Source organism: Lycium barbarum, chromosome 9, assembly GCF_019175385.1.
Source record: "Lycium barbarum isolate Lr01 chromosome 9, ASM1917538v2, whole genome shotgun sequence".
Taxonomy (NCBI): Eukaryota; Viridiplantae; Streptophyta; class Magnoliopsida; order Solanales; family Solanaceae; genus Lycium; species Lycium barbarum.
This window is the reverse complement of record NC_083345.1, coordinates 33,408,459-33,422,901: the sequence shown is the minus strand read 5'-3', so window position 1 is coordinate 33,422,901 and position 14,443 is coordinate 33,408,459. Positions and strand designations below refer to the sequence as shown.

General features: G+C 35.7%; 1 protein-coding gene across 1 annotated transcript; it reads left to right on the top strand.

The window, feature by feature from the left end:
* Positions 1-530: 530 nt before the first annotated feature.
* LOC132611158 (uncharacterized protein At1g28695-like) lies at positions 531-2,720 on the top strand. Its single transcript, XM_060325562.1, has 3 exons — positions 531-830; positions 917-1,294; positions 2,079-2,720. The coding sequence occupies exons 1-3, from the start codon at positions 672-674 to the stop codon at positions 2,577-2,579; spliced, it is 1,038 nt and encodes a 345-aa protein (XP_060181545.1). The 5' UTR covers positions 531-671; the 3' UTR covers positions 2,580-2,720.
* The last annotated feature ends 11,723 nt before the right edge of the window (positions 2,721-14,443 follow it).

Sequence of the window (14,443 nt, the reverse complement as noted above, 5' to 3'; positions counted from 1 at the left end):
GACTAAAATCCGCGGGATTGAAATGCTATGATAGATAATGATTTTAAGGACCAAAACTTTCTATAATTGAGTGGTTGGTCAATATGCAAATTCACTTTAGATACTATCTAATTATAATTCTGATATTTACAATTCGTTTTTTTTTATTCAAAGCACTTGCTAATAATTGACATGGTATTAACGTGTAATGCATGTTCGTAGAAACTAGTTGATATAAATATAACAATGAGAAAAAACTTTCACCGGCCGCATTAGGATATCTTGTTTTCATATTTATTGTTGGAAGAAAGAAAGTCAGTTCGTTAAATACTTTCATTAGAACATTCTATAATCTTTTAACATTTAAAAAATTCAACTATTTCTATCACACGGCATATACTTTTCTCAAAATTTTCTAGACATTTAAGGTTTATTATTTAAGAACAAATAATAATTTCAATAAACAAATTATTAGTAGCACACGCAATTTGAAAATTCTTTAATACTTGTCAATGAATAAATTACGTGGGTTATTAGGATTCCCCACTAGTGATATAGTTGAACAAATTAAAGAGAAGTACAAAACCAATGGCAAGTAAAAGTTTTAGTTGGAGTTTAGAACAACCACGCAACTACTCATTCCCTCTTAATTCCTATAAGCAACCCTCTGATCTCTTTCTCGTAATTTGGCTATGGATTTCAAGAATCCCATCAATGAATACCATCACTATATTTTGTCTACACTTTTAACCTTAGCTTTAATATGTATTCTCTTGTTGAGCTCTTCCTCTAAGAGCAATAATTTTGCTTTATTTCCAACGGGAAACTCCGTTTGTCAGCCTTCAAAAACAGTAAGCAATTAATCATGCATACTTCTTTTTTCATCATTTAGAAAAAAAAAAAATTCTTTTAAGAATCTCATGTATATGCATTTCAGTTTAACATGAAGGTGTACGGAGATGAGCTTGAAGAAGTATTAGCGGGAGCCTCAACGGAGAACAAGACGGTAATTATCGCGATTCTGAATAAAGCATACGTGGAGGGAGATAAGCCGATGTTGGATATTTTCTTGGATGGTTTCTGGCTAGGAGAAGGCACTGATGATTTAATCAAACACCTTTTGATCGTTGCGATGGATCAAACATCGTACAAAAGGTGCAAGTTCCTCCATCTTCATTGTTACAAGCTGGAAACGGATGGCGTAGATTTCGTCGGAGAGAAACTGTACATGTCAGAAGATTTTATAAAAATGATGTGGCAAAGAACCCGCTTCTTAGGCGATGTTCTAAAGCGTGGTTATAACTTCGTCTTCACGGTACGTACTAATCATTATCCCTGGGCTTTTAGGTTGAAAACTACACCAAACGACATTCATTTTTCTTTGCATTTACTTCATTATAATAACTTGCATAGATAGTGCAAAATCTTTTTAACTTAGATACTAATTGTCTGTTAAATTATCTAAATGATAGGTTCATAAAAAGCAAGATTAATAACCTGAAAGATAAGGCTAGTTGCGTACTACAATATGTGTCAAAATACACTCATCGTGTAAAACAATTTACTTTAGATATGTATATTAGTTAAATTCAAATCTTTTTAATTATTGGCGTGTAAAGTTAGCAATTAATTGTCGTATGTGTTCTCTGTGTTTCCTCACGGGACCGAGTAGAGGAGCCGGGATTAAATCTATCGATGGCATTTAAGTATATTGATCATGTGTATATGTGCAAAGACCATTCAAGTCTATTATTTGTCACCAATTAGAAAAGATGTTTATGACTTTTCAGATTTGTCAAAGAACTCAGTTGCGTCTAATATTAAAGAAATACTAGTAAATTTTATTAGTCAAATTATATGACTAAACACTATTTTGCGCTTACATTTCCTACATTGACTATTAACTAACATACTTTTGCCTAACCTAATTAATCTCTATATTTGGTACAATGATTTTATTCTTCTAAAAAATTAGTAAAAGTTATTACTCCTAAAATTTCATTATATAAATATTGAAATTAATATTCAGCCAAACCATGCATATTTGACAAACTCAATTGGAGTAATTAGCTGACTATTGTTTCTTTTGTGTTGAACAGGACACTGATGTGTTATGGCTAAGAAATCCATTCCCAAATTTGAGCCACAACAAATCCATAGATTTGCAGATCAGTACAGATAGTTTCAACGGCGACCAATGGTCCGGGGCAAATCTCATCAACACAGGCTTCTACATGATCAGATCAAACAACAAAACTATCACATTGTTTGATAAATGGTATGCGAAGAAAGACAATTCCACCGGATTAAAAGAACAGGACGTTCTGCAGAAGCTAATACGTGAAGGAGAATTTCGAAATTTAGGCCTTAAAGTGCGGTTCTTGGACACTGTTTATTTTAGCGGATTCTGTCAAAATAGTAAGGATGTTAGAGCTGTAGTGACTGTTCATTCCAACTGTTGTAGAAGAATTAGTGCCAAAATGGCTGACTTGACAGCAGTCATTCATGATTGGAAGAGGTTTATGAGCGCCACAGGGAATGAGACGTCCAGGTTCCAGTGGACACCTCATGATCACTGTCGCAATTCCTGGCAAAATTGAGGATGGCGTGATTTTATGTTGAGAAATTTAATAATTATGGTTACAAATTCTTTTCAAATTCAATCTCGTGATTTTGTAGCAAGGCAGTGTACCATTGTAAATGCATCATAAGATTAAATGTTTTCACATACTTTGTGCATCTACTGCAATAGCACAGTCACGTTTGTTCACATTCTTGATTATATTCCAGTTCCCTGGAATTGCTTCATGTAAGTGTTTTTGAGCATTTTAATATTACATATTAATATATTAAAGTGCTACCATTAAGGAGTCTAATTATTGTGCATTTCATTTCCCACGACTAGAGGCACATTGTGGCCTTAAAACCACATCAGTTAGTGGCTGGCAATTATGCCTTAGTCATTCTTTCAAACGTTAATGGTCACTAGAGCAAAATAATGATTTCTTTTGCAACATTTGTAACCACTAACCTTTTACTCACCCATATTATTACCAATTTAATACCCCACTAAACCATACTTTTCATGCAATTATTACAAGGATGACTTTCTTCTCCTATAAATAGAAGTCATCCTTAACTTTGTGGAGTGTAGAAACTATACATCGGAGAGTTCTTGAAAAAGTGAGGAAAATAAAAGAGAGTTATTTAGTTGAAGGAAGGCGTTCTTTTTGGCGGAGCTTTGGACTCAACATCTTGTCCAGAGTTTGTTGAGTTGTACGAAGTGGTCGGTCTGTTGTATCCTGGAGGGGACAAGTCAGGAAGATTACTACTGGACTGGTAAAGATTTCCTTTAGTGAGCTTGAATCTCCTTAACGAGAGCGAGATATCCGCTCCTCAGCCTGAAGATACTTTGTTTTCATCATATTATTTTTCAATTGTAATTGTATTTTCACCAACAATTTTAAGAAGGTTCAATGGCTACAGTTGAAAAATATTCCATAGATGTCAAAGTGGGAGATCTTAACAAGCCATTTCGGTTCAACGGTACTCATTTCAAGAGATGGAGGGATTGTTACACCTTGAAAATTTTTGCGTCGTTTGCATCGTGAGTAAACTAACGTAAGCTCGGAGACGTCATGGAACCCTTATGAGGTTAAGGAATACTCTTAACAAGTGCTAAGCAAGTGTCTAAAGGGTTCTGGGACCAAGCAAATCGAAAAAAATAAGTTTGTCAAAAATTTGAAAAAATTTGGCAGTGGGTCGACTTTAGACGAGTATATCTTTTAGCATATGAAAAGTTTTGAAGTAAAGTACAAGCCTAAAATGAAGCTCATGAAGTCTAGTTTCCAACGCAACAAACCGCTCGTGGATATGACATCGGAGTAGAGAGTTGTGGACGTTACAAGTTAGCCCAGCGGAGCAAAGCACGCACAGCTACAGTGCTCGAGCCCGCGCAGCTACAGTGCGCGACATTTTAAGTCGGTTTCACCGAACTTGGAAAGTATAAAAGGACCCTTTTGGTCATTTTTTGGGTCATTGTCCAACTCTAGACCCTTCCACAACATCGACATATATTCCTACAAGTCTATATGATAATTTTGGTCATTTTTATTTCATTTTTAACACAACCCCAAGTCCTAGAAAGCCCTAGAAACCTCTCCAAACATATTCCAACATATTTCCAAGCCTAAACCAAGGATCAAAGTAAAGATTAAAGTGGTTAAGGCTTCCAAGTGAGGTCTACACTTGTCTCCTCTTCTTGAAGATGTTTGGGTGAGTATTTTTAAGGTGGAGTAACCATGGAATTGAAGTGTTCTTGAATTTTGAGGTAAGATTTCATCTTAGTTTCATGTTTATGAGTTTGTTTGGTAATTATGTTAAGATTTGAGGAGAAGAAAATTGGAGGAAAAGTTCAAATATACATTTGATGATATTTTGAGTTGTGAATTAACTTGAGTTATAATTATTAGTATTTTGTTTTAGCATAATCTTGTTATGAGGGATAATAATGATGTTAAGGAATTGTCGTATACGAGGGTATAAGGGGTTGTATGAAGTTGTGGTTATGAATTGATTGTGAAAAGAAGTTTTGGGATTAAATTGAGTATAGTTTGAATGTAATCTTTTGATTATGGAATTGTTGATGTTTTATTGTGCTTTGGGAGTTGTTTTGAAGATTGGAGGGAGTAGAAGATATAGGGGAGATGCTGCCCGAATTTTGGTAGATTCTAAAAAGGGTTTAATTTGAAGGCTTAAGATAAGCATATGACGATAAGCCTCACAATAGTATGAATGGTTTAATATGTAGATTGCGAGATCGGAAGTAGGTTGGAAAGTAGAGAAGTGAACTTCAAGGTATGTTAAGGCTGTACCTTCTTTTCTTGGCATGATTCCATATAGGGTCGGAGCGTAAAAAACCTTATGACTAGAGATTTGTCAAAGTAGAGCTTGTCATATTATTGCATAGTTTCCGAGTGTTATGTTATTCTTTCTGAGGGGCCATATCCCCTCCCTATGTCCTTGAGTTTATAGAGAGACAGAAGAGACATGTTACAATATCAGTGTTTTTCAGCATATGCATGATATACACATATATTTTTCTTTAGCCTGGCCACTTGGTCAGTGAGATAGATTGCCTGGCCTACGGGTTAGTGAGACAGATTGCCTGGCTTACGGGTAAGTGAGATAGATTGCCTGGCCTACGGGTCAATGAGACAGATTTCCTAGACTGTGGGTCAGTGAGACAGATTGCCTGATCCACGTGCCAGTGAGACAGATTGCCTGGCCTACGGGTCAGTGAGACAGATTGCCTGGTCGACGGGTCAGTGAGATTTTTCAGTTTCCTGGCCATTTGGTCAGTGAGATATATAATAGCATTATATTGCATTTCGTATGAGACAGGTTAGGTGAGATATTCAGGTCATTCTTTGGCCTCCAGATTGTATTGTTTTCAGTTCAGTTTCAGTTATCCTTTGCCTTACATACTTAGTACATTGTTTCGTACTGACGTCCCTTTTGCCGGGGGGCGCTACATTCATGCCCGTAGGTTCAGGTAGCCAGATAGGCTATCCAGCTCAGTAGGTCTTCCACTCAGCTACAGACGGTGCGCTCCACTTGGCTCGGAGCTGCAGTCCCTTTTGGTATGCCATTTTTGACATGTACATATGGGTATGACGGGGCCTTGTCCCGTCCTTTCTATAGCTAGTACTCCATAGAGGTCTGTAGACAGTTGTGTGTAGTTAAGATGTTATGTAGCCTTGTCGGTTCATATTTTGGTTGTACGACATATGTAACGGCCTAGTCGGCTTACACTGTTATCCTCAACACGTATGTATATATATATATATATATATATATATATATATATATATATATATATATATATATATATATATATAGTTAAGATGTTATGTAGCCTTGTCGGTTCATATTTTGGTTGTACGACATATGTAACGGCCTAGTCGGCTTGCACTGTTATCCTCAGCACGTATATATATATATATATATATATATATATATATATATATATATATATATATATATATATATATATATATATACTGGTTGCAAGTTCTTAATGCATACAGGAGTTAGTATAGCTCAGTTATAAATTATATGGGTCACCATGTTGCTCAACGAGATGCAAGTACGAGTTTAGGGGTGCTTGGTCAGTAGTGGTTGGGCACTCGTCATGGCTCATCGGCTCGGGTCGTGACAGGGATAAAGTACTTTTCTACTTAAGTCTTCTCAATGTTTCTTATGTGGTAACTGAGAAGAATCCAAATAAAGTAGACAACTCTTCCATGAAAGATGAAGAACTTATTTCTCTTTAAGAAAAAATTGAAAAGTACGCTGAAGATTCATACAAGTGTCGGTATTATCTTCTTAATTGTCTATCGGGTAATTTTTATGATTATTATGAGAGAACTTACTCTACTGCAAAAAACATTTGGAAAGCATTGCAAAGTAAATATGATACCGAGGAGGCTGGAGCGAAAACATGTGCTGCTAGTAGATTTTTTTTGTTTTCGAATGGTGGACAACAAATCAGTGGTAGACCAAGCTCAAGACTTTATAATGATCATTGGAGAGCTCAGGTCCGAGGAGATAAAAATTGGAGATAACCTTATTGTTTGTGGCATAATAGATAAACTTCCACATTCATGGAAGGAATTTCAAAAAGCTATGCGCCACAAAAAAGGAAACTTCACTTGAGACATTGATTATGCGAATCCGCATGGAAGAAGAGGCAAGGGGCCAAGATGCACTTTTGCAAACGGAAGAGAGCACCTTACAACCCCTCACAAACAAGGTAAATTTAATTACTTCAAATAATTCTGCTCCAAATGCTAACAAAAATACCTCTATGAAGCCTAAGAAGAAAATATTCAAGAAAAATAATGGTAGACCTCCCAAGAAAAATAATGGCGATAATAACCAAGCACAAAATCAACAAGTAAAAAATGAAGGACCATGCTTTGTCTGTGGCAAGAGTGGGCATATTGCACGATTTTGTAAGTTTCGAAAACGTGATCCTACACCTCAGGCGAACGTTACCGAAGAGCCACCTGTGGCGCGTGTGATAACAGACATAAATATGATTGAAAATGTTGATGGATGGTGGGCTGATTCTGGTGCAAACTGTCATGTCTGCTATGACAAAGATTGGTTCAAAGTATATACTCCATTTGAGGAGCCCAAAAGCATCATGCTTGGTGATTCTCACACTACTCAAGTGCTTGGAAAGGGAGATATCGAGTTGAGCTTTACCTCAGGAAGGGTATTAACATTAAAAGATGTACTTTTTATTCCTTCCATGAGAAAAAAATTGATGTTTAGTTTTCTTCTTAATAAAGCAGGCTTCAAACGAATTATTGAGTCTGATCAATATGTAACAGTGAAAAAGGGTATTTTTGTGGGAAAGGATATGCTTGTGATGGGATGTTCAAGTTGAATGTTGAGATGAATAATGTTTCTAATTCTGTTTACATGCTTTCTTCTACTAATTTTTGGCATGCTCGTTTGTGTCATATTAATAATCGTTATGTGGGAATCATGAGTAGTTTAGTATTAATTCCAATGATTAAAAAGGATTATGAATAATGTGAGGCTTGTAGTAAAGCCAAAATCACAAAAAAAAGGCCTCATTTTCGAGTTGAAAGAAAAACTGGATTGTTAGAGTTAGTTTATACTGATATTTCTGAACTTGGAGGAATTTTAACTCGTGGAGGAAATAGATATTTTATCAATTTTATTGATGATTTTTCTAAGTATACCTATGTTTTCTTGATGAAAAATAAAAGTGATGCTTTTAAAAATTTAAAATTTATCTCCATGAAGTTGAAAATCAGTTTGGCAGAAAAATAAAAAAATTAGAAGTGATGAGGCCGTGAATATGAGTAAAATAAGTTTAATTCTTTTGTTAGATGATTGAGAATAATTCATGAAACTACTCCACTTTATTCTCTTGTGTCTAATGGTGTAGCGGAGAGAAAAAATAGAACTTTGGTTGAATTAAAAAATTCCATGCTTATTGAGTCAAGTGCCTCTTTAAATTTTTGGGGTGAAGCTATTTTGACTGCCTGTTATGTGTTGAATCGAGTGCCTCATAAAAAGACAAAATTAACATCGTTTGAGTTGTGGAATGGTCACAAGCCAAAGTTAGGATATCTAAGAGTTTGGGGTTGTCTAGTTTATGTAAGGCTAATGGATCCCAAAATTTCTAAGTTGGGTAAAAAAGTTATTGCTTTGTGCTTTTCTTGGTTATGCTTCAAATAGTACATCCTATAGATTTTTAGTCTTGAAGATAAAATAATAATAGAATCAGGTGATGTCATTTTTCATGAAAATAAATTTCCATTTGTTTCTAAAAATAATGGGGGTCATAGGACTAAGAAAATACTTCATCACTACCTAGTTCTTTTACTTCTATTTTGAAAAATAACGAAAATGATAATTGTGAGTTAAGAAGAAGTAAAAGAGCTAGAGTAAAAAAGATTTTGGTCCTGATTTTTAATGTTTTTAATGTTGGAGATGACCCTCTCACTTCACAAAAAGCTTTATCTTTACATGATGTTATTTTTTGGAAAGAGGTTGTAAATGATGAAATAGAATCACTTATTTCCAATAAAACTTGGAAGTTAGTTGATTTACCACCGGGTTATAAAACAATTGGGTGTAAATGGGTCTGTAATGACCCGTTTGGTCGTTATTGCGTTTTTACCATTTTTGCCCCGTTGACTTATCCCCGAGCCTTTTTAGTACTATTTTGACCTATGGGGACCGGTGGCATAGTTCCCTAGGCATCATTTTGGGTTTTGGAATGACTCTTAGAAATTTGGCCATAAAGCGAAAATCATTTGACTCGAAGTTGACTTTTGGGTAAACGTGCCCATAATCAAATTCGGACAGATCCATTAGGTCCGGCGGGTGATTTATGACTTAGTGGTATCATTGGTTTGGTTCCCGAAGGGTTCAGGTGTGATTTGGGTCATTAGTTAAGAAATTGGTTAAGTTAGAATTAGAGTTGACCACGGTTAACATCGGGTCAAGATGATCCCGTGCCGATGTCTTGGAAGTTCCAATAAGTTTGTATGATTATTTTGGACATGTCCATCAAAGTTTGGTTAGATTGCGATGAGTTTTGGATAAGTTTGGGTTGTATGGTGATTATTTTCGATTTCGATGTCGATTTGAGCATAAAGGGTACCATATTGAGCAAACGACCTTTGATTCGTGTTTCGACTGAACCATTATATCCGTATCATAATTTTGGAACCATAGCAACTAAAATCATCAAGTTTCGACATCGTATGAGGGATTTATGGTCATTTTAGTAAGAATTGGGTTGCCAGATTTTTTCAGATTTATTACGAACATGCCACTGAATTCGTATTTAAAAATCTACACTATTACAAATATTGAAACTTCCATATCTCCTTCATTATAAGGTCAAATAGAGTGATTCAAAAGCCTAATTTGACTTGAATTTCACAAGGAATCCATTGGAGGTATCAAAAGCAAGTTTCGGGTTCGTTTGGCACAAGAAATGAGGCAGAACAGCTGGTCATTTTTGGCTATTAATGTTGTTGGAGTTTTTCTCATCTTGGAATTTTGGGTTTGGGAGAATTCAAGGATTTTCTTCAAGTTTCTTCCATGGGATAAGGTCTAAACCATAATCTAAGTATTTTCCTTTGATTCATTTCCTTGGTTTAAGCTTTAATCCACGATTTCTAAAGTAGGAAATTGGGGTTTTCATGAAGAAGGTTAATGGGTCTTTCTTGAGAATTTCATAAAATTGGTTAGACTTCCTAAGTTGCTTTAAATGATGAAATTGATTGAGTTTATGCTAGATTATGATGTATCTAAGGTTGATACTTATATACCTTCCATTATTAGTGTTGAATTCTCGAATTTAAGAGTTAGGGTTTATACCCAAAATTGGGGGGTTTTACTTGGATTTCGCAATTGGCTGAATCCTTGAGTTAATTTAGCAATTAGTTGATGGGTTTTGATCACCTAGTTTTTAATTGGATAATTTACCCCCGAATTTCCTGTTTTGCCATATTGTTGTTGGAAAGAGCATGTAAACCTTCGGGTGTGAAGTTGGGTTAGATTTTGTCTTAGGTTGGGCCCTGCTGCGTGATTGGGGCTAGACACCCCGTTGTGTTGTGACTTGATTATTCTATTGTGTTGGGTTGATGCCACGTGTTGTTAGTACATATTGGAATCTGTTTTCCATATTGATTTTGATATTGTAGTAACTTACGACTTGACGTCGATACGGGGATAGAGTCCTATGACTTATGTAGTCTTCGCTGATATTGTTAGCATACCCATGTTAGTACTTGTGACACATATATTATTGGCGTACCCATGTTGGTACTTGTGACTTTGATATGTTATTGGCGTACCCATGTTGGTACTTGTGACATTGATTATATTGTTGGCGTACCCATGTTGGTACTTATGATATTGATTAGATTATTGATGTTGACACATGCATTGCACGCATTCCCATTCATTCATGATACACTGTTGATACCTTGATGATACTTGATGAAATGCTGTGATGAGCTGGTCTCGGTTTACTTGAGTGACGTGAGAGTCCGATATCCGATGTTCGTCCCAGAATCGTGGATTGAGTGAATTGATTTGATGAAAACTCTTTTTACTTGAGTGACATAAGAGTTTGATATCCGATGTTCATTCCGGAATCGTGGATTGAGTGAGTGCATGGACTCCGCGGGTCCCCCAGGATGGTGCCGGTGAGAACCCCCTATGGGCAAAGATCCGGGGTATCGTCTATCTGTTGGGCAAAGATCTGGGACGAGTGGCACTTAGACTTCGCGAGTCACCTTGGGTTGTGCTACCGAGACGTCGATATTTCCGTCCAAAGTACATGTGTACACAACATTTGCGTGGCATTGCATTGCATTCATACATTATCACATTGCATTACATCTTGGCTTATATTGTGATGATTCAGTGTTGTTCTTCTGTTATTTGGTTTTCGATTTGTATATATATTGAGACTTGGTACACTTGGGTTCAGATGATTCAACCTAGGTGATGACGGATACTTTGTTCTGGTTGTGTTGACTTATACTTGTTGATTTATCTGCCTATCCTGCTTTATGGTTTGAATTATGTTAGATATACTTAGTCAGTCGATGATACCTACCAGTACCGTTGTTTTGTACTGACTTACGTTTGCTGCATTCTTTTATGGATGCAGAGTATTAGACAAGTTTCATTTTTTCCCCTCGCGGCTAATTGGCGAGGTGGCTGAAGAGTCATTCCAGGGTGAGCACGATGTAGGCCACTGCCCGGATGTTCTTTCCTTTACTTACTTGTCTTACTCTTATTCCGAGACAGTTGTATTATGAGACTTTATCATCTTTCAGACTTGTACTATTTAGTTAGTGCTCTTGTATGACTAGACCAGATCTTTGGGGTTGTATTTAGTATTTCTGCACTTTATCTTATGTGGATGATTTGAGACTTATTCTATATTTATTTCTTCCACCTTTACTTGAATTAGTTATGTTGGGACAAGGGTTCGTCTATCGCGCAGGAAATGATAGGTGTCTGCATAGCCTAGTAAAATGGGTCGTGACAGGGTCCTAAGAAAAAAGTTAAAATCGGATGGTTCTGTTGATAAATACAAGGTTAGACTAGTTGCTAAAGGTTTTAAACAACTAGAAGCCCTAGAGTTTTTTTGATACTTTTTCTCCGGTAACTAGAATTACATCCATAAGACTTTTAATTGCTATTGCTGCAATTTTTTATTTGCATATTCATCAAATGAATGTAAAAACTGCTTTTAAAATGGGGACCAAAATGAGGAAATTTATATGGAACAACCCGTAGGTTTTGTTGAAGCAGGCCAAGAAAGCAAAGTGTGTAAACTTATTAAATCCCTATATGGCTTGAAACATGCACCAAAGCAATTACATGAGAAATTTGATTCCTGCATGATTGAAAATGGTTTTAAAACAAATGAGTGTGATAAGTGCATCTATCATAAGTCTTACAATAATTCACATGTTATTGTTTTCCTCTATGTTGATGATTTATTGATCTTTGGCTCTAACATGAATGTTATAGGTGAAACTAAAAATATTGTTAGAAGCCATTTTGATATGAAAGATCTTAGTGAGGCAAAATTTATTCTTGGAATAAAAATTACTAAAACATGTGATGAAAATTTTCTTGATTGCAAGCATGTTGTAACTCCTTTTGATTCAAGTTTTCACTTGTTTCCTGTTCAAAGTGAAAATGGTGCGATGAATCAAAAGGAATATGCCAGTTAATTGGAAGTTTGAGATATGTGACTGATTGCACTAGGCTTGATATTGCGTATGCAGTTGGAGTACTTAGCAGGTTTACAAGCAAATCATGTAATGAACATTGGCGCCATAACGAAAGTTATGAAATATTTAGTTGGTATAAAAATTTATGGCTTTTTTTATAAAAAATATCCTGCTGTACTTGAAGGTTTATCTGCTGCAGATTGGAACACTTTATCTGGTGATTCCTGTTCTACTATTGGCTATATTTTTACTTTGGGAGGTGGTGGTATATGTTAGAAATCAAAAAAGCAAACTATTATTGCTAACTCTACCATGAAGGCTTAACTAATTGCTTTAGCTTCAGTCACAGAAGAAGTGAATTGGTTAAGGGATTTATTAGTTCAAATACCTTATTTTGAAAAACCAATTCCTCCTATTTTATTTCACTGTAATAGCGCCGTTGCAATTGGTAGAGTTCAAAACCGTTATTACAATGGTAAATCCAGACCTATTAGGAGAAAATTGTCACGACCCAAATCGGAGGGCCATGACGGGCACCCGGGCCCTACCTTCATGCTTTCATGTTATAACAGTAAAGAAGAGTGGACCTCTTAGGTCATCAGATGGAAATTTGGTAAATCATATGAGCAATACACTGAAGAGGGATGAGCCCGAAAGACATACCATAAGACTATGCTGGATGAAAACTGTGCAAGCCGACAAGGCCATCATGAAGATACTATACATGAAAAAATATAGACTATCTAACTAACCTATTAGTGTCTACAAACATCTACTGGAGTATATAACATGATAAGGTCGAGACAGGGCCCCGCCGTACCCATATGTACACAAAAGTATAACGTACCAAAAACTTAACAGCAACTTCAGAACAAGAGGAGTGCTCCACTATAAGCTAAACAACAACCTACAGGGGTGGATCATCAACCTTTCAACCTGAACTTGCGGACATGAAACGTAGCGCCCCTAAAAAGGGACGTCAGCACGGACAAAGTACTGAGTATATAAGGCATGAAAGTAATATCGAGAGACATAAAAGTACATAGGATAAAATAAATGCAACCCGTATGTCTGAACTGCCGCTGTGGGCCAATGATATACATAAATACTGTGCATGTATGAGTAAGGGTCATACATGTATATGCGTATATAACGCCTGTCAAGACACTGTAGGCATCCCATCGTATCATACCAGTCTCTATGGGCATCATCATATAACCCCCCCCCTTTAAGTTTTTAAAATATCAAAAGAATACCCCCCCCCCCCCCCCAATTTTTTATTTAATTAATATATCGACTTAATAATATAAAGGCATATATTGCTAAATGTAATAATTATTTAGGCTAGATAAAAATTAAATGTCGTAAAGTTAAGATGCGAGCTTTCAAACAAGCCTAATATTGACATAGTTCCAAGTAATATTTAAAAATGTGAAAATGCGGTCAAAATGAGCTGTGATTCGTACGTCGTCTTAATTAATAATTTTTCCGAGTTAGACGGAGTGAGATACATATCTTATTTTCAAATCTTATTTGTGAAAGTAAATAACTTGTAGTTTTCTTATAATTGTCAATTTTTATGAAATAATAATTAAATGTCAATTTTTTCAACTTTCTCGGGATTTTTTGAAACTTTAATTTTTAAGGGAGGTTCCTTACTCCGTCTTGGACTTGGGAATTTTGAAAACTAAAATACGCATCTTATGATTTGAAAATTAGGTGTCAACAAAAGAAAAGAAAGGATTTTCTTCATGTTTGAATCAGTAGCTAGAATTGAGTAATAGTCCCTTTGATAGATCTTGTTATGATACAGGTAAAATGATATGTATCTTCTTGAATAACTCCATTAGACAGGAAATCTTTTCCCATTAGAAGATATGGTTCCCTCATCATCTTTCTGGTCAGCATGATATGTGAAAGTATATGTTTTAATATCAATTTTCATAGCTATGTGTTCTTCTTTACTTTGTACGTGATAGAAAGCACGTGTGTAGATTTACTTATACTAGATGACTAGCTTATAGGAGAGTTTAATGGGGGTATTGCATGAATATAGACATCAACATTTCTATGTGCATTTTTGTCAACCAATGACTTGTTGAAAAGATGTGTTTCTGTAAAATTTTTTAAAATAATACTTTTTTTTT

Coding starts and splice junctions, on each gene's coding strand:
- LOC132611158 (XM_060325562.1), top strand. CDS start 672: ATGGATTTCAAGAATCCCATCAATGAATACCATCACTATATTTTGTCT. Junction 831..916: donor TTTGTCAGCCTTCAAAAACA/GTAAGCAATTAA, acceptor TATGCATTTCAG/TTTAACATGAAGGTGTACGG. Junction 1,295..2,078: donor GTTATAACTTCGTCTTCACG/GTACGTACTAAT, acceptor TGTGTTGAACAG/GACACTGATGTGTTATGGCT.